The 20,875-nt window shown below is 44.1% G+C and overlaps 1 protein-coding gene across 2 annotated transcripts in view; it reads right to left on the reverse strand.

Moving 5' to 3' along the window:
* Nucleotides 1-20,736, reverse strand: part of ADCY5 (adenylate cyclase 5) — a 331,144-nt gene extending 310,408 nt beyond the window's left edge. The window contains exons 1-2 of one of the 2 annotated variants that reach the window (XM_043525548.1): nucleotides 20,355-20,450; nucleotides 17,835-20,114 (exon numbers count right to left, since the gene is read on the reverse strand). In XM_043525548.1, the coding sequence (XP_043381483.1) occupies nucleotides 17,835-18,815 (981 nt within the window). In that variant the 5' untranslated portion in view covers nucleotides 18,816-20,114; nucleotides 20,355-20,450. Of the gene's footprint in view, nucleotides 1-17,834 lie in introns of both variants that reach the window. The other variant, XM_037912014.2, reaches the window with a different exon arrangement.
* Between the last annotated feature and the right edge of the window lie 139 nt (nucleotides 20,737-20,875).

Below are 20,875 nucleotides of genomic sequence, written 5' to 3' on the forward strand. Positions count from 1 at the left end.
CTTCTCTCCTGCTCGGTCACTTTCGGGAACACAGGGCAATAAATGCCTTTTATTAGCTACCGTAATTCATTTTTCAGTTGGGAGCATCTTATGCAACCATTTCCCTGCATGTTAGTGATCAGATATCATCCTTCACTAACAACGAAAGAGGCCTTGCAGTCATTCCAGTTCTGGCTGCACTGTGCATTTTAGGGAGCCAGAAAAACCATAGCCAGTAACAGGAGCACAGGGCTGCGTGGGCTTCTTGGATTCAGTCTCTTGTGAGAGGGGTAACACAATAATCAAAGGGACAAGAAGGGACAGTCTGTCTGTGACCAGCCCCAGCACATATATAGGCCTACTCCCAGCCTCCTCCCCCAAAGTTATTCTGCTTGTTTGGTGGTGTGGTGGCTTTAGGCCCATTCCAAGCACCAGCTGTAATGCAGTCTAGGGGACCATAAAGACTTTGGAAAGAGACTTCCCTGTCCAACGAAACTGGTCAGGCTATGGACTGCTAAATTTTCAATGATTATATAATTATGTTTTGCATGAGCGGTTGGTTCAATTGGTCAGGGAAAACTATCTTCCGTGGCTGGAGCTGCTCCAGCCGGAGCTTGGGTAGGTCAGTTGGCTAGGGCTGGACTGGGGCCAGCCCAGGGCTCCTCTGGTGGTGAGGGGGTGGTGGCTTGGGGTTCCGTCCAGCCCGGGGCTTCTCCAGCCACAGGAGTGAGGTTCAGAGCTCCTGCTGGTGGGGGCAGGGCCTCATGCAGAAGGGGTGGGGCCGTGAGGCTAGCCTCCCCAAAGTGGGGGGTCCACCCGCCACTCATGATGTTTTGGTCGATAAACTGTTGGCCCAAGGGTCCTTGTCAGGATCCCATGGACAGAACAGACAGGTTGGGGAAGGAGAATAGAGGCTCTGCAACAATGCCGCCCTCACAGACAGGACGCTATAGGGTAGATAATACAATATAGCTGCCTCTCAGCAAAGCAGGGAATTAAGCATAATCAGCCACTCTTGTTTTATGCCAGCAGTGCCTTCTTCACGCAGGAAAGCCCTGAATGGAGATGAGGGAACCTAGCAGGCAGTTAGAGGATGCGGGTATTTTTTGTAGTCCCAGGCAAGAGGCATTTAGAGTCAGAGTTCTCTCTAGTAGCATATAAACCAGACCAGGAAATGAAGGATGTGAAATGAGACACACAGATAGGATTCCTAATACATACAGATTGAGGCAGAGGGGTATGCAGCCTGGGGGAAAGCAGACTGGTGCTGAGGAGCACATGGTTCAGACAGACACAGCCCCTAGGGGAGGATTTATTAAAGGGGATATTCTATATCCTAGTAAAGAGGAGGAGAGGGTAAAAGATGATAAAGTACCGCTAGGAACTGAAGAGAAACACTCAAATGAAAAAGAATCCCATGTAGCTACATCACATGAAGGCAGAGGTGAAAGTAAGCTGGTCCGGTCTGGTATGGCGTACCGGCAAGAGCCAGTACGCCGTGCTGGACCGGCTTCCCCAGCGGTGATTTAAAGGGCACAATGCTCCTGCCACTGCAGGGAGCCCTGGGCCCTTTAAATCACCTCCAGAGCTCCAGCAGTGGGGCTTGGGCGGCGCTTTAAAGGGCCTGGGGCTCCCTGCAGTGGCCTGAGCACTGGGCCCTTTAAATGCCCATCTGAGCCCGGCTGCCGGAGCCCTGGGGCTCTGGCAGCCAGGCTCCAGCAGGGATTTAAAATGCCCAGAGCTCTAAAATGCCGGAGCCCTGGGCCCTTTAATTCACCCCTGAGCTCCCAGCTGCCTCTGCAGCGGAGCGATTTAAAGGCCCCCCAGGTCTCCCAGCCAGAGCCCCGGGGCCTTTAAATCGCCTCTTCCTGTTGAGGCCAAGCCTCTTCCTGTTGAGGCCACGCCCCCACTCAGGACTCCGGCGTACCGGTAAATCCTTTAAGTTACTTTCACCCCTGCATGAAGGAAGACAACTAAATATTGACAAATTGTATATGTGCTTGTATACAAAGGCTAAACATCTAAATATGAAGATGGGTGAACTTGAGGGCCTGGTATTATTGAGGATATTGATATAACAGGCATCACAGCAACTTGGTGGAATGATAAGAAATGGGACATGGGAATACCAGGATACAAAAGATATAAGAATGACAGTAGTTCACACTGCGGGGGGAGTGGAATTATATGTGAAAGAAAGCAGACTCAGGTATAGTAAAAGTCTTAAATGAATCAAACATTACTCTAGAATCTCTGTGGATAGAAATACCATGCTTGAATAGGAGTATAGCAGTAGGATTATACTACCGACCACCTCACCAGGGTAGTGATGGTGATTGTGAAATGCTCAGGGCGATTAGAGAGGCTACAAAAACAGCAAACCCAATAATAATGGGGGATTTCAACTATCCCCATATTGACTGGGAACATGTCACCTCAGGACAGGATGCAGAGATAAGACTTCTAGACACCATTAATGACTGCTTCTAGGAACAGCTAGTCCTGGAACCCACAAGGGGAGAGGGAATTCTTGATATAGTCCTGAGTGGTGTACGGGATCTGGTCCAAGAGATGAATACAGCTGAACCTCTCTGTAATAGCAACCATAATGTAATTAAATTTAACATCCTTGTTAGGAGGGAAAATGTCAAAAGAAACCCACCACAGTAGCATTTAACTTCAAAAAGGGAAATACACAAAAATGAGGAGGCTAGTTAAACAGAAATTACAGGGAACAGTTATAAGAGTGAAATGCCTGCAAGCTGCATGGAAATTTTTTTAAAACACCATAATAGAGACTCAAATTATAGAACAGACAGACACACCCCAAATCAAAAAACAAAACCAAAAAATAGTAAGGAGGACCAAAAAAATGCTACCATGGTTAGCAGAATAAAAGATCCAGTTAGAGGAAAAAAAGACATCTTTTAAAAATTGGAAGTCAAATCCTACTGAGGACAATAGAAAAGAGCATAAACGCTGGCAAGTCAAGTATAATTAGGCAGGCCAAAAAGAATTTGAAGGGCAACTAGCAAAAGACACAAAATCTAACAGCAATTTTTTAAAGTATATCAGAAGCAGGAAGCCTGCCAAACAACCAGTGGGGCCCCTGGATGATCAACGTGCTAAATGAAGGTGAGGTCCTTGCAGAGAAGCTAAATGAATTCTTTGCATCAGTCTTCACTGCAGAGGATGAGAGATTCCCACACTTGAGCCATTCTTTTTAGGTGGCAAATCTGAGGAACTGTCTCAGGTCAAGGTGTCAATAGAGGGGGATTTGGAACAAATTGATAAATTAAACATCAATAAAATCACCAAGATCAGATGATATTCACCCAAGAGTTCTGAAGGAACTCAAATATAAAATTGCAGAATATTAACTGTGGTACATAACCTATTGATTAAAATCAACCTTTATACCAGATGACTGGCAGATAGCGAATGTAACGATTCTGGCAAATCACAGGCTGGTAAATCTAACTTCAGTATCAGGCAAATTGGCTGAAACTATAGTAAAGAACAGAATTATCAGCCGTAGATTAACACAATATGCTGGTGAAGAGTCAAAGGGAAACCATACCTCACCAAACTATTAGAATTCTTTGAGGGGGGTCAACAAACATGTGGACAAAACACTCTTAGACTTTCAGAAAGCCTTTGATATCATCCCTCACCAAAGGCTCTTAAGCAAGAATGTAGTGATGGGATAAGAGGGAAGGTCCTCTACTGGATCACTAACTGGTTGAATGATAGGAAACAAAGGGTAGGAATAAACGGTCAGTTTTCATAAGAGAGTGACATAAATAGCGGGGTCCCCCAATGCTCTGTACTGGGGTCAGTGCTGTTCAACATATTCATAAATGATCTGGAAAAAAGGGGTAAACAATGAGGTGACAAATTTTGCAGATGACACAAAACTATTCAAGATAGTGAAATCCAAAGCTGATTGTGAAGAGTTACAAAGAGCTCTTACAAAGCTGGGTAACAAAATGGCAGATGAAATTCAGTGTTGATAAATGCGAAGTAATGCATATTGGAATACATAATCCCAACTATACAGACAAAACGATGGAGTCTAAATTAGCTGTTAACATTAAAGAAAGAAATATTGGAGTCATTGTGGAGATTTCCCTGAAAACATCTGCTCAGTGTTAGGAACCATTAGAAAAAGGATAGATAATAAGACACAAAATGTCATAATGCCACAATATAAATCCATGGTATGCCCAAACCTTGAATACTGCATGAAGTTCTCAGAAAAAGATATATTAGAAATGGAAAAAGTATAGAGAAGGGCAAAAAAAAAAATCATTAGGGGTATGGAACAGCTTTCATCTGAGGAGAAATGAAAAAGATGGCCTGTTCAGCTTAGAAAAGAGATGACTAAGGGGGCGGGGGACATGATCGAGGTCTATAATATCAGGAACTGTGTGGAGAAAGTGAATAAGGAAGTGTTATTTACCCTTTCAAATAACACAAGAACCAGGGGTCGCCCAATGAAATTATCAGGGCAGCACGTTTAAAAATAAAAACCAAAGGAAGTACTTTTTCATACAATGTCAATCTCTGGAACATGTTGCCAGGGGATGTTGTAAACTGGGTTCAAAAAAGAATTGGATAAATTCATGGAGGATAGGTCCATCAATGACTATTAGACAAGATGGTCAGGGACACAAACCCATGCCCTGGGATGTCCCTAAACCTCCGACTGCCAGAACCTGGGACTGGACGACAGGGCATAGGTCAGTTGATAAATTGCCCTGTTCGGTTCACTCCCTCTGAAGCATCTGGCACCAACATCTTTTAGAAAACAGGGTACTGGGCTAGATGGATCACTGGTCTGATCCAGTACAGCCACTTATGTTCTTAAGAAATTAGAATTCAAAAGCTGTTTAATTTGGCCTAACACCACATCCTTAACTAAAGCCATCTGCAGAAGATGCTTTCTTTATTTGTGCCTCCTTGTTAGCCCTGAGCCCCAAAAATCATATTCCTACCAGAGGGCAGAGTCAACACTTTCAGTACTTGTAGAATGCTGAGCTGCTTTAATGATCTTCAGCATTAGGCTCAGCAGCCAGCTGTGCTGGAAACCAGTGTATCATCTACTCTTGCCTTTACCAGCACATAGGAGAACTCATGAGGAGGCCCATTGATCTTAGGGAGAATAAAGGATATTTTGAAACTAACTGGCTACCCATTACTGCATCAGTACGTAAACCACCCGTAATAAATGGGAGGGGTAGAAGGAGGAAGCTTATCCAAATAAGGGGGTTGCCAACTTTCTAATCGCACAAAACCGAACACCCTTGCCCCGCCCCTTCTCTGAGGCCCTGCCCTGTTCACTCCATCCCCCTTCCCTCTGTCACTCACTGTCTCCTACCCTCACTCACTCATTTTCAGCATCCCTTTTCTACCAGGTGTTCTGGTTGAAAACGGGACCCCTGGCAACCTTTATTTCAAATAAAGGAAGTCTACCACAGAAGGCTTTTACTCTTAAAGAGATCAATTGAATGCAAAAAAAAAGGTCACCTAGCACACTGATATTTAACAATTTAGAGTCACAAGTTAGTATTCTAATACAAAATGTTGTGGGAAATAGGACTCAAGTGATTGGCAGTAGGTTCTGTTCCAGCCCAGAGCAACAGAGACTGAAAGCTGGTAGTTGCTGATGACACTTCCATGGCCCATGTGGAATGAGTTCCATGATCTCCTAGCAAACAAGTGACTATATCAGAAAGACAGCAACAACTGGCATTCTTATTAGCAGTTGCATTAAAGGGGTCAAGGGTAGACAGGACAAGCAAGCAGTTCTCTTGCCTCTTGGAAAGGGCCAAAGCATGTTGGTGGGGCAGCATAGCCAAAGGTTGCACTGAAGAGAAAGGCTGGATCTGTTCTGACAGAAGTTTGCCACATATGTGCAGCGTGGCCAAATTAATGTTACTAAAAAGTCCCAAGTTGTGCAGGTGTAATTGTGTCTTACCTCAGCTACGTCATACTAATGCTGCAACAGATTTTTTTTTAAATTGTTTCCGAGGTTTTTAAATGAAAGAGGAAATAGAATTACCTACTGGTGCCTTTAAGTGGTACAAAAATGTTCAGAGAGATCTTGATATGGTTTACAAAGTAGTACACACTCTGAATTGCATCATTAATACAAACACACTTCAAAGGAACACGCACGTCATTTCGGAACAGCGAGGGTGTTGCAAAGCGTGGACAATAAATCAGCAGGGGAGTGGACTGAGCATGCTTATCCAAGCCAGGTTGAGAGGGACCAGGAATTAGATGGAGAACCCACATCCAGATGGTGGAGATGAGTTTGGGTTTAACAACACTATTTGTATTACAATAGCTCCTAGAGGCTCCAATTGGGTGCTGTGCAAATGTAAGGAACAGTTTTGTGACACTGGGGACTAGCCCTGATGAGCTTAGATGTAACAAGTGAACCATGAGATCTGTTTCCCCTGGGCATCTTCTCCCTATTTGGGGAGGGCGGGTAGGTGGAGAAATCTACTTCCCAGCTATCAATTTCAAGATGTCCCCAGGTTCTGGAAAACTTGGCACATTCTAGGCCAAAAAGCACATAAAAAAGGGAAGTTTTAGTTGAATGTGTGATTTAGTGACTTCCACAAACTTTAGTACAGTTGAACAGGCGTACTCTAGGACTGAACTTGGCCCAGCATATTAATATGTGCATTTAACCAGTAGTCAGGATGCATTATGTCCTATGTACAATGTGACCCAGATAAGATGTTAATTGGAATCCTAACATCTGCATTTTTCTGGCTTGTTTGCAGTCTTGCAAGTTTCAATCACAGTTGTAAAGTTACTTGCATGCAGCAACTGTTGAACCCTGCATAGCAGCTCTATCAAAGAATCCAGAATCACAAGTGAAGAATATCACACCCAGTTGAAGTCAGAGTACTTAGGGATGCAAAAATGTAATTACCCGACATGAAATCTGGACAGCATATCAAAGCCTTATACTTGGGGAAATTCCCAGAAGAATCTTTAATGACCACAAGCTGTCAGGACCTCTGTTTTACATTTCACCCACAGGCTTCAAAGTGTTCCCAACCCCCTGCATCACAAAGCAATATCATCCTTACTCATTAAAGAAGAAAAAAGGCATTGGGTCAGTTCAGTTCAGAGAATTTTTGATTCATTTTTAAATTGACAAATACTTCATGAGTCAATATTTAATATTCCAGGGGAAGGAAAAGGAAGAAATCGTTATTGCCACATAGGAATCATTCAATAGCCTATGTTATCCAGAAGGTCAGACTAGATGATCATAACGATCCCTTCTGGCCTTTAAAAGAATAAAGAAAGATCTACAAGTCTTTTCAAGTGGTAAGTGTATTTTCAGACACTCACTTCTGAAAGTGAACTTGCGCATGAGCACAAGGCCAACAACCGAACCAGGGGACATTCCTGAGTGTTCATGAAACTGCAACTCTCACTGGAGAGCCATAATTCACGTACTAGCAATGTGTCACACAGTAGCAGCTTTGAAGGTTCCTGTTACCTTCTGACATGTGGGAGGCAAAGATTTTGCTGCAGTGTCTCCAACCACACTGCACAGTTTCCTTCTTCACTGATAACACAAGGACATTTCTCCTTCTTCCTCTCAAAAAAATATTACTATGGACTACCTTAAAAATCACATCATATGGAAACAATTTTCATTAATGTATTTGTGGGTTCTCTGCATAAATCCCCCATTTATTAAAATTGAGACTAGACATCAGTGCCATGGGTACCATCTATCAAATGGGAAAAGATGCATCACTCACACACAGATGCAGTGTCCTCTGTACACTAGCTGGCAATCTTGCTGTTTTTAGAAATACCGATTTGACTAGTCTTCCGCTGCATGGCTTAGTCCATAAATTAGCCATGTCTGCAAGCTGACACGTTAAAGGAGTACTGCTTGCAGCGATAGTCTTCTGCCCCTGTCACAAGTGTGGGACAAAGAAGGGAGGGGGAGCCACAGTGTTTGGGAAAGCGGCACGCTGCGGAGGCATGGCTTGCATTAGCTTCTCTGTGACAAAGCTTTGCTTCCTGCAATACCGAAAAGTCTTTCGACCACAGAACCAGGCTGCACCTGGTAACTGTGAACTGTCTACAGACTGCTTCAGAGGAAGCATAGGAAACTTTTTTAGAGAAGAGTTTAACAATTTCTTGAAGTCAGTTCTCTAGCAGATCTATTTCTAACACCTGAAAAGAACCATTTCTTCATTTACATTTCTCCCCTTTATGGCTACCCCTCCTCTGTACCTCTTCTTATTTACTCTCCACAATGCAAAAATTTCCCCTAGCATCGTAATATGTGACAGGTTTATATAGCAGCTTTAACCCCAAAGAGGATCTTAAAACACTTTACAGCATCACTTAAATGGAGCCTCCACAGAGGTGAAGGGTGATAGCTACCTAATCAATGCACAGCATGCTGAACAGCAGTATGGGGAGGGAGGGGCATTTTGACTAAGGATGCCAAAACAAACTCATACAGGTTGTTTTACAGGAGCTTTAAAATGTCTGTGAAGAGCAGACAGAACCTCTGGATTTTGCTAGTTTCCTCTGAAGCACCTCACCACCCAATGAACTGCAGAGAATTCTGTTTAACTAGAATAGAAAGGCAAGTGATTACATAAGTAGATGGGACTCAGACCTATGGTGCTAGGGAGTCCATTTCCCTTCAGATGCTTACATCACCAAGCTGTGCCACAGGAGAGGCCACGCATATACAAAACTATTCTGCTGCATGCAAGATTTCATACATGATGCATATACAAATTGGATTCCTTTTCTTTGCATCTAGGGAGGTGGGCAGAATACATCCTAATCATATTAGCAACTTCTCATGCATGTGGAAAAGAGCACAGTGGCAACACCTTCCAGGAAGCATAAGTGCAACCTGGCATTATAAACCAACTTTTTATAAAGACAATCAAAATGAAAGCCTTAGTGAATGTCAGAAGGTGCACCAATGAGAAACACTGCTAATGGCCTGTCAGAGATACAAACGCTGGCAACAAGCTCCTAAGCGGCTGAGCCTATTGCCCTTCATGCAGAAAACTTATCTTTGCATTGCAAGATTTAAGATATGCAGGAGATAGCCCAGGAGATAATGAGGCCATTCAAGTGTTTATTCAGAGAAATTCTAAATGCGTCAAATGTAGGAACCAAAAGCTGAAGTTAAGGGCCGTGTTCCCAATGACATTTAAAATGGGAAATTCCTATTAGTCCATTTTGGTCCACCTCCTCAAGGGTCAACGCAGGACTATCCCTGCACCCATTTCCATGGTACTTCAAGCCTATTAAATTATGCAATTCCTATTGGTGCCAGTATGACAACTGGTGAGGCTTCAAGTTCACATGAAACCCCCAAAACACAGAACTTCCCAGATGAGGCCCAGCTATGGATGCTGAAAGCATCCTGACTTCTCATTTATTGCCTGGTACAAGGGACCAGTAACCATTCCAAGGTACAATCTCATAAAGTGCAAGAAACTCACACAGTATACATTGGAAAGCTAGAAACCAGCTATAGCAGGTGTTCTCTTGCTTTGGGGATTTGGGAGATGTCAAACTTTAAAGGAAGGAATTTTTTTTAAATCCGCATCTGGATTATCCTCTTTCATGTTTGCTGGGTTATGCTTGTAAAAGGGCATCCTGTCTTATCACATAGCTAGTCCTCCTCTGAGACTTCTTCCTTGGTTCTGCTTAACTGACAATCAAGACTGCTCTGCCAGCATACAGTCCTCTTACCTATCCCGTCCTGATGCCAGGGGTTAAGATTAGGCAGAGAGTTACCTTCCATTCCACAAGTGCTAGTATAGCCCTTAAACAAAAAAAACAAAAGACACAACAACAAAACTTCACGAGCTTGGTGGCTCTAGACCATAAATGACCTCTAACTTTGCTTGTGCCTCAGCCAGGTACCAGTTTCCCTCTGGAAAAAGCTTTCACCGGCCCTATAGAAGATCTCACCATTAAGAAACCTGAACTAAATTATTCTTACTCATAGCTATTCTGCCACTCCCCACATCTCCCTTAGTCAGCACCTGCCAGGATCTCAGTGCAAATTGGGCTTTGGTGGGGTGAGGGGGTTTCTTGTGCAAAGGCTGAAGTGAAGATCAATGAGTAAGTAGTGAGAGGGAGGAAAGAGGCTCCACTGGATGGAAAGGAGCAAAGATTGTAAAGGCTATGTATTAAAAAAACCAACCAACCAAAAAAAAGAAAAAAGAAAAAAAAAAACAAAACAGAAAATCGGAGATAAGAGAAAGGAAAGGAACTAGAAATCAGAGTGTTCCTAAAACAAGCCCCCTGGCCACAAGTGAGTCAGTTTCACATCATTGCTTTTCAGGAAAGCAAGATAGAAGATTTTAAATATTTGCATTTTTTACACACACACACACACACACACACACCCGTTTTCCTTCATCACCCCACTATTCCCCTCCAGCCACGAAGAGATATACATCAGGTTGTTGGACAATCAGGAAGGTGGAGAGAGATTCCGCTGCACTAATTCCACCTGCAGTATATTTTTTGTACGTATTGTCTATACAGGATGATATATGCATTTTATTGAAGGATTCATACAAGAAAATAAAGCTTGCCTTAGGCTCACAAGAAGAGTTATACTTAGAAATCTTTTTTTAAAACCCCACCCATACCACATCAAAAGCTGATCCGTTTTCTCAAACATACTCAGCAGTACATTATAGAAGGGAAACAAAAAAAACAAAACAGGAACTAGAGAGTGTGGTTTCTCAGAAGCCACTGAACAGCTCCAGGGCAGGGCCACTTTACCACATTAACAAACCCAGTGCAAACCAGGTAACAACGGTTAAATTTGACAATAGGCTCAGTCTACGTTTAACTAAATGCTAGAGATTTTTAGTTGCAGGATGAGTAATTATAACAAGAGATCAAGAAGATTCTGTTGCGCTGGCCACAACAACAAGAAAAATAGTCCACAAGCGTTCCAGTTAAGAAAGCAAAAAAACAGACAGGCAGGCAGGCAGGCAACGAAAGCTAATAGAACGAGCTTCAATCACTCAGGGTGGGGAGGAATCAAAGGATGCTTTGGTGGACAAATAAAGGGTTTCAAGCGAAATCCAACCCTAATCCATTTGAAGAATGGCCCGATGCCCAAAGCTCACACTCCAGTTGAGACAACTCCCAGACTTCTCCTAACCCAAACCTTGGCAACACTGTCAAGCCACAGTTTGCTCTGTGTGTGCATGTGCATGCTTTGAAAACACTACACCTGCTCGAGACTCAAGGAAAGCAAACATTCTCTTTGAAGTCTGTGGAAATCTTACACCCTCAATTAATGAGAGCCTCTTAAATGTGGTTACGGTATAAAATATTACACCATTCTAGAAGGCAGCAGCTAGAGACCATTTCATTGTAGTTAAAGGCTTCTACAGATCAAGGCCATGTCACTCAGAGGCCCTACTGTGGGCAGCCTAGAGTCCACATCTGACATTAGTTCAAGGGCTTTGTTTCCCTTTCGCTAGTTATTTATCACCAAGGCTATCACCCTCCACTGAAATCCAGTCAACAGACACAACAAGCCCGAGATGCTTAAAGATCAGTCAACTGTGCCTTGTAAGATTCAAGAACACTTGAAGCTATCATTTCCCCTCTGTGCAAAGCATGAAACAATCCGTCAACATTTGGCTGAAACATCTTCATCTAGACAGAGAACAACGACGAAACTTGCATATCCTGCCATTTCCGAAGTGTCATAAAAGTGACTAGAGTGATGATTCGTTCACTAGAATTATTGTACCTGGCACAGCAGTGTACCTAAGTCATCTCCACCAAGGTAGGTTTGATATTCAGTTCATCTACTCTCAGTCCACCATAAGACTCTGTAATCATTACTGAAGGGATGAGAGAACTAAGTGCAAGTGGGTCAATCTACTGGGTTGTTGAACATGCCATGGAGTCCTGCAGATCAGGAGTGGAGGGAATTAAGAGTATCTTCTCCAGCACTGAAGCACACTGTCAGCACTCAAACGTTATATCACCTGTTATGTTTGCAGCCATCAGGACCAATGAAATAACAATAAACCTCCATCTCTAACAAGCTTCCTTTCTGGCAGAAAAGAAGGATGCTAGGGAAAGAATCATTCATAAGTAGACCTTCAAAAACCTCAAGCCATATTCCCACCACAATAAATACAGAACAATGTTCTTTTTAAGGACAGTAGATACTTAAGTCACTGAAATGTTGCACAATTGGGGCTAATTTCTACCCTCAGTTGCACCCACTGAAGTCAGTGAGACTGCATGGGTATAACGGAGTTTTGCTTTTGCATACTTCAGTTTTCTAAACCAAGGACCCCCAATCCTGTATCTCTTACTGACTTCAGATGAACTATTCCTGGGGTAAATTCTGCCACCGTTACTCACATTATATTGTATTTTATAGGAGATCCTCTATTGAAGTCAGTGGGGCTACCGAGAGCAAGCTATTATTCAACATAACTACAGGCGGTGGAATCTGGCCCCAATGTGCATGAGTGGGTCCCATATTAGTATTATTTAGATTTGCCTCCAACCCTACTTCCAATAAGTAACAGAGAAAGCACAAAGATCAGCAAGCTTATAGAGGTCACATATCGGGCTTTGCATTTCAGGTAGCAAGTCTATCCCTGCTTATGAACAAAAGACAATCCCAATTCCTATTTGAAAAACAAACAAACAAACAACAACACTACCACCACCACATCAACTCTGCAATGGCACATTTCTGATAATCTGTCAGTCTCAAAAAAATCAGTCATGACCTAGATATCTTGTGTGCTATTGCAAGCTAGATGTAGTACAGAGATAGTAATTTCTCCTGGTGTGGACTGTGCTACTGCTACTAACTGAACATTGATTAGATCACATCCAATAAAAAGCATCTTGATGAGATGCTAAAGAGCTATTCGTAACATGACCTGATGTTCTAATAGGAGCAAGAGCTGCTCCAACTTTGCTAAAAATAACAGCCTACTTCAGGAAAACAGAAACAGAAAAGTATGTATACTTACACCCACACAGAAATGTGAGAATGGAATATTACATTCTTGTGAGGGTCCAACATTCAGCTGCAGAGCAAAAATGTATCATTAATACAAATCTATAGAGAGAAAGGTCAACACATTCCCAGTTCTCTGAAGTCAGGCATGGGGATCATTAGAGCAGTATTGTTATAACAGAGGTGTTTGTGATGGGGCTGAACAGCTAGGAGTCTAGCTGTGGGAGGCTTGGATCAGAGAGTGCTATAAAAGAGAGAGCCAAATGATGGTGCAGCTGTTTGTGAACAGTGCTATTAGAACTCTTTTCAGAAAGGTTAACAATAAATGTTACTTTAAAAGAGCACTGTAATTTCAGTTCCACTTTCCGCAAGGTTATTTATGTAAGACAACTTTCCTAGTCACCTGTTATTCTGATACATTGTAACTGGACGACCTCGCATGGCCTGAAGTATTTAATGAACTACAAGCGCCTTTCCTCAACTATGTTATTGAGCCAGACATCTTAGAAATAAATGTGACGGTACAGGTTTGGGCAGTAAAACAAAGCCTAAACCTAAATTAACGGTTAGTTAATGCCTGTTATGTTGCATCCCTACCCCCAACTCTTGGTTCTCTTTTTCCAAAGCCCAATAAAATCTACTGAAAGACTGCCCGTTGGCATAAATTGGATTCTCAACACCTGATCCTGTAGACACAGGCTTGATCTTAACTTTATACACTCAAATAGCCCCACTAAGGTCAAGGGGGCGACTTGCATACATGAAGTTATATATATAAATTGTTTTCAATGTTACAGCTTTACATGGTAAACTCTGTGGTCTTCCTATGTGTCTATGCAGTACTTGCACATTTGACGGTCTACTGTAATATAGACAAACCAAAATATCAGTTTTACCATGTATGTAAAACAATTAAGTGAGAATAGCAGGTTTCTTTTCAAATGAGCAAGTATTAGACTGTCTTGTTACCATAAAAGGGTAAAAAGGTTATTATACTGACAGTCTTTATATGTTAATTCTGGAGCTGATCTCATTTATTCATAGTCCGGAAGTGTATCACTGCCTCATGGAAATTTCAGCACTAGACAAGATATACAGTATGTACGATGAATCACATTTATAAATCAAATGTTCTCAAAATAACTCAGGGATAAAATGGGAAAATAAAGGTTTTTGTTTTAAACAGGTTTAAAAATGTGTAAATTTTAACTAGTTGCAGGTGTACAAGGAATACATAAGCAATTAAGATTTGTAGTTTGACTGAAGTATTATGCATAGAATATATTTTGCTTCCACAGAGCACTTTGTATGTGAAATATGCTCTCGTACACTAGTTTATTTCTTTTTACCTAGTGCAGTCCTGAACTGGGAATAGTCAGTCATGATAAACATTCACATTCCTTTCCTCCCTCACTCGCAGTCAAGAAGAGTTGACCAGGTGATAAAGGCGGCCAAAATTTCTACGAGTGACCTCTACTTAAGTTTTGGGTGCCTGACCTGATCTACGGAGGTGCAGAGTACCTGCAGTTCTTGTTGACCACAGTTAGAACTGCCCAGCACTCAACGCATCCAAAAATCAGGTGCAAGGTACCTCAGGTTGGAGGACCTAATTCAGTGGCTGCTTTCGAAAGTTTTAGATTCCCAGAAAATTTTTAAGAACAGCACAGCTCTAAAAGGTAGGAATCACAATAGCCATGATTCTCAGTCCATCCTGCCCGGAGCACAGGAAAAGCATGGAGGGGGAGAGTGTGTGCAAAGGTTTCAGACACTTTCGTGCTCCCTATATTCCAAGGACATTAAGGGGCGGGGGCAGGCATAGCTTCCAGTATCACAACAGCCACAGGGCTGCTCTAATTTACACCCTACTTTCCAGGGACGCAGACCCTAGCAGGAGGGCAGCGTGCTGTGGCCATGTCCAATCCTGCCCTCTCCTTCCCATTCCCCTATCCCAAAAGGTGAGAACAGAGTTAGTCAGGAGTCCGTTTATTATGATAATCTTCAATTTTTGCATGAGTACCTGTTTTGTCCAGCTTTGATACAATTAGGAGAAAATAAAGGACAAATAACCAAACCCACAAACCAAAGAGGAAGGGAAGAAAGTAGTTGTAATAGCACGGTCAAAGTATCACGAAAAGGGAGAGGAATGAAAGTTCTAAATAGTCTTTGAATAAGAAACATGGCTGAAGGACCAGATGGTCTGATGGCCATGAATTCAATTACTGACCAATTCGACAGTCACATCATGACTAATAATAGTGGACTGAAAAGGGTGGAAAAGCCATTTTATTTTTATGGCTTTCCTCCACCTCTGCCCATCTTGGCTTTAAGAGAAAGAGAAATAGAGAAGGAGGGCTTATATGCATCAGTGGGGCAGAGTCTAACAAAAATGAGATTTCCATGGCAACACTCAACAGCCTCTGTCAGAAAGGCCTGGTAATAGCTGTGAGGCAATATGCTTTGTAGATAAAGATTTTAATATTAGACAGATCACTTATGTAAACAAATACACAGCAGGCCAGATCCTCAGCTAGTGGAACAGAAAATAGCTTCACTGACTTCAATAGAACTAGGCCAATTTACACCAGCTGAGGATCTGGCCCAATATCTGGATTAAACAAAACAAACCCCACAAGAAGATCACACAGAGAACTAATTTTTGAAAATAGTTTAAAAGGAATCCTGTGATGTTGTTTAACTACTGCAGAACCTCACCTTAGAATAATTGGGAGATCAATTGTTGATGCAGATATATGTGAATTACCAAAGAGTACCAGGGCAGGTTCTAGGGTGGGCAAGAAGGGTGCCAGCTTCCAGGAGGTGCTGTACTGCTTGGGATTTTTTTTTCTCCCCTCTGCTGATTAGCCAGCAGGTTTGGGGCGGGGGGTGGGGGAAGAGGCAGAGAGAGGAACATGACAAAATCAAAATGGCTAGGGCCACTCCTGGAGAGTAGGGCTATTGCAGTGCATTATTACTTTTGACAAGCGCAGTTTTATCTGGGATGATTCTTCACATTTTACCAATAAGTAAGTGTGCTGAAATAGAAAGAAGGCAGGCAGTCTAGTGGTTACAGGAAGTGACTGGGAGCCTGAACTATCATCCCAGGTCTTCCAAACGCTGTGACCTTGGGCCAACCACTTCACCTCTGTGACTCAGTTTCCTCGCTGTTAGTTATGAGATTTAATGCATTCAATAGCAATTTGAAAATGCAACAATGTAAGTATTATTAATAATTTATTTTGTAAGGTTTCAGAGGAAATCTCACTACAGCACATTGATGTTAAGCCTTTTCAGGATGAGGGCCTAAAAACTTTCAGACATGCTTCAAATTATGCACCATGAGTAGTCTCACTGACTTACATAAGACTACTCACAGTTTGTAAAATTAAGCTTGTGCACAAGTCCTCACAGGATTAGGGCCCTAACAAGGATTATTTGAGTATGTTAGTGAACCTTACCTATGGAAAAAAAACAAAAAACAAACCACCAATTAGTAGTTGTCATGCTTGTAGATTAGAGTAATAATTAGGGAAGTCCTGCTCTAAATACATAAAAATACACTATGTACAGTTTAAGCCTGCTTACCTAGTTTCTATTTTATGGACAAAATTCATTTTGTGTGATATTTTGGATTTGTACAGAGCACCACTAGCACATCCCATTAGGTTTTCCTTGACTAAATTCAGGCCCCAGAAGAAGTCTCTCTCTAGAATACTCATAAGGTGGATACTAGAAGATGTCAGAAGTAATAATACTTGGTCAGCCACAACAAAGTGCAGCATAATATATAGTGCTGGAAAAAGAGAAGACTGTAAGCAACCAATACCTGATTTTCATTTAATTATCAATTCTTAGTTAATATACACATCCCTGCTCAAAACCCCTATTATAAGAGGGACTGCAATGCACTGCAGAATGAAAATGATTTTCAGAACTTTTTAGTGATAAACAATGATAGTTTTCTATTGTCAATGTGTCTGTTAAACTTAAGCAAACAATCCCCCCCCCCCCCCCCGCCCCATATCGTTTGTTCCGCTTGGAAAGGAAAAGAGGGTCCTTGTATTACTGTTGTCTAAACAGATATGGTAATTTAAAAACACTGCACACTGACACATTCTATGAGTCTTATTGTTTCAGTTAGCTGACTCACTAGTAGTTAACATTCTACCACAGCTACAGATAAGAGTTGAAAATGCAAGGTTGTTTTAAAAACAAACAAACACGGTTATTGCTGGCAACATATGGAATCTATTTTTACCCCTTACCCTCTAGGTATTTGCTGTACATTTCAGAGAGCAAACCCCTCTCTTTAGGTCACTGACTTACATGAATTAAGGAACATGCATCTCTGAAACCAGGTTGTACATTTTGTTGATATTTTACATAATTACAGGCAAGCACAATTCTCTCCCCATAAGACCACCAAGACTTTTCCACACCGTTTTTTAGTCACACAGCACCAAGCACAGGTACCATTCCACAGATGATCTGTTGACATTAAATAAAACAGAAATGCTCTATTCACAGAGCTAGTCAAGATCATTCGGTGCTAAAATGCCACTTACTTAAAGCTAGTAAACCAGATTTAAAGAGTTAAAAAAGAGGAAGAAAAAGGTTAAAACAGTTATTGAAAAAGCAACAGGGAGGAGAGCATGATTAGACTAGTCAGCATCCAGGGCAAACTCCCACCTAGTATCAGACAAACCAGCGTCCAGAACCAGCTATCAAACAGATCCACAAAACTCAATTGAAGCCCAGACTCCTTTTGACATCTAAAGCCACCAGACCTTAGAGCCAGAGCTTGCCTCACCTGCTTTAACAGGAACTTGTCCTCTGCACTGGTTTTCAGGGAGATGGCCAGGTGGATTGCTGAGAGGACCACCCCGCTGATGACCGCAGCCCTCATCCTGACTGGCAGCAGTGTGTAGATGCTGTAGATGAAGAAGACAGTCCACCAGATGCCCTCGGAGGCGCTCCTGGGCCAGACCAGCAGCACCCCCACCACCTGTACAGCCACGATGGCCAGGATGACCGAGTAGCACACCAGCCACATGTGGTCCTGGTGGAAGTCGTTTCGGTTGCACAGCACGCACAACACCACCACCAGCAGGATGGCCAGCGAGAGCACCACCACATAGGGCACCTTGTAGTGACCGTACACGGCGTGGAAGATCAGCATGACCAGGCACACCAGCACCAGCACGGCCATCAGCATGGTGAGGCTGCTCTGGTTGAGCCGGAAGAAGTAGCGCTGGTAGAGGCGCTCCAGCTTCTCCGACTGGAACTTCTTGGACCTGAAGATCTGCAACAGGCTGCCACAGCAGCTGCCCATGGAGAAGGCCACCTGGGAGTCCCTTTCCTCCTCCTCCAGCTCCTCAAGCTTGGCCTTGATCCGCTTCTCCTCCAGCCCCAGCTCCACGGACCGGGGCCGCACCTCACCCAGCTCCCCAAAGTGCCGAGGGCTGGTGGTAAAAGTGGGATTCCCTCTGCGCTGGTGGCGGCGACTATCTTCGCCATGCTCCTGCCAGGCCGATTTGGATCTAAAACTCAACATCCTGCAAACGCTCTCCCTCCGGTTCGTGTTGGGCTGAGGCTCGTAGTCTTCCTCACTCCTCCACCTGCTCGCCATGCAAGAAGGCTTCTTGCTCGATGATCTGTTTGGGGCAGGTGGGTAGGAATAGCCATTGGCCCTGGACTCTGCTTCCCCCCAGGCCGATCGATGCTGCTCGGTGCCTCCCCGAGGTGCAGGGGCTCCAAAGCCCGGGGGGCTCACACTGTTGGGCCGGGACATGCCCTACAGCAAAGAGTGTTGGGAAAGGGGACAAACCACAAAGAAAAAAAAAAAGTTCGCTCACAGCCAGGAGGGACCTGAACTTCCAAGCATCTTTCTCCAGGCGTCAGGGGAACAATGCAAGGGGAGCGAAAACTGCAGATCCTTCCCTCTTTGGCAAAGTCCTGCCTCACACAAAAGTCTCAGGCTGTCAGCGATACAAGATTCCTGATAGTTGTCAGGAGAGCACAACCAATTCGGTGAACAACCACCCTCTGCTCTACAACCTGGGGTCTCCTGGAGCCTGCTACAAGTACCTCATAAATAGCTGGAATCCCAGCAGTAGCTTCCTAGAGGGTTCCCCCCAATCTGTCATTTCCTCTCCCAAGTCTCTAGGGACCTGGTCATTCCTTTAAATAATTATACAGAACTTTCTCACAAAGGGGGCTGGGGAAGGAGAGAGGAAAATCACCTGAACTCCCACCACAAACCAGAATCACAGCCCCAGATTACTCAGTTTTATTAGCATTGTAAAACTGCAAATCCTCTCTTGGACCAAAGCAATTATCCTGGCACAAGAAGCAAAGGCTCCCACTCCAAGGTACCTTACAAGAAGCGTGCTGAAGAGCCAACATATTTCTGCACTGGCTGCGGCGTGAAAGGCAGAAGAGAATCAGTGATAACAACTCCCACCTGGGGTTAGCGCCTGGAGAAACCACCATTTGTTGGTGATCTGAACTGATTCAGAACCAAACTACAAAGGGCAGAGGGACGGCGGTGCTGGGACTAGTCTTTGACGGTTAGTCTCATAGAAAAAGAAAACATGTCCTAGAGATTGTCAAAATCCCTCCTCGCCCCAGCAGCAGATGGGGAGCTTGGATTTTTTTTTTTTAGGCTCTCAGTACAATAATGGTCTGGAGTAGTGGATGCATCCTTTACAAAGAGGACACACGCTGAGCTTTCCCTTTCAGCAGACTCAGCATTTGCGTCCGGGGGGAGAACCAAATCAATCGACTCCTTAAGAGAGACAAAGCCATCCGCTAGCTCACAGGGCTATTTCCCAGCCAGCAGCACGATTGGGGGTAGGTTTTATCCAGCAGCTCCCGCTGCGGGACGATGCGCTATCTCCGCAGCAGACACACCAAATGAGCCAGAATAACTAGCGATGGTCTCGTCTTCCAGGGGCAATGCAGCCTTCTCTGCAAAGCAGGATCGAAGGGGACCTGGCAATTCATTCACACATCCTCCTCCGTCTGCTGCTGACCTGGCGTTTGCTTCGGATCAACGCAGCCAGCCTAAGGTGCATGTCCTCACCCTTCCCTGGCAAAAAATAAAAGCGATTAAAAAATAAACAGCAGAGTGGTTTCTTCTTCTCTGCAATGCAAAAATCCAGCGCGGGCAGCTCGTTGCTGAGCTGCCCAATTGCTCTTTCTCGGAGAGGAGGCTGGCACTTTACAGGAGGCGCTGCTCGGAAGCGCTGGCTTCCCCAGGCACCGCCAGCGGCATCTCTCCCCTGCTCCGCGCTCACACGCGCCGCATCTAGAGACATTCCATCCGCACCTTTCAAACTAGTCTTTGTACTCCCCCATTCAACCAAACTTCAGCCCGGCCTGCCTCCGCCTGTAGCGCCGGCGGATTGGTGCGATCTCAGCGGCTGCCTGCTCCGATTGGACGGCTCTGCTACCTGACCAGCTGCGTTGGCTTCTCTGCCAATAGATGGTCCCGTTGGGCTGTGGGGGCGGAGACGGCGGGGGGCAGCTGCAGCAGCTGGAATCTGCAATATAAATTCTTTAACTCTTTCGCCCCTTCCCTCCTACCCCAAGTATATTTACAAGCCGTAGGCGCCTGCTCCGCTGACTCTCTTCACGTGGCTGCAGCTGCTGCCTGGGGCGGACAGTGGCGGGGCTGGGTGGTAGGGGTGTGTGTGGATGCGTGTGTGTGTGCGCGCTTGCTGCCTGCCTACTCCCCACGTGTCTGGACAGGACTGTGGCACTAGGTGAGGGGGGGTGTTAGTTGGTTTGTGGTTTGCGTGGTACAGGTGGTTTTGTGTGTGTGCTTGCTGCCTACTCTCCACGTGGCTG

The sequence above is a fragment of the Chelonia mydas genome, chromosome 11 (genome assembly GCF_015237465.2).
Source record: "Chelonia mydas isolate rCheMyd1 chromosome 11, rCheMyd1.pri.v2, whole genome shotgun sequence".
Lineage (NCBI taxonomy): Eukaryota > Metazoa > Chordata > Testudines > Cheloniidae > Chelonia > Chelonia mydas.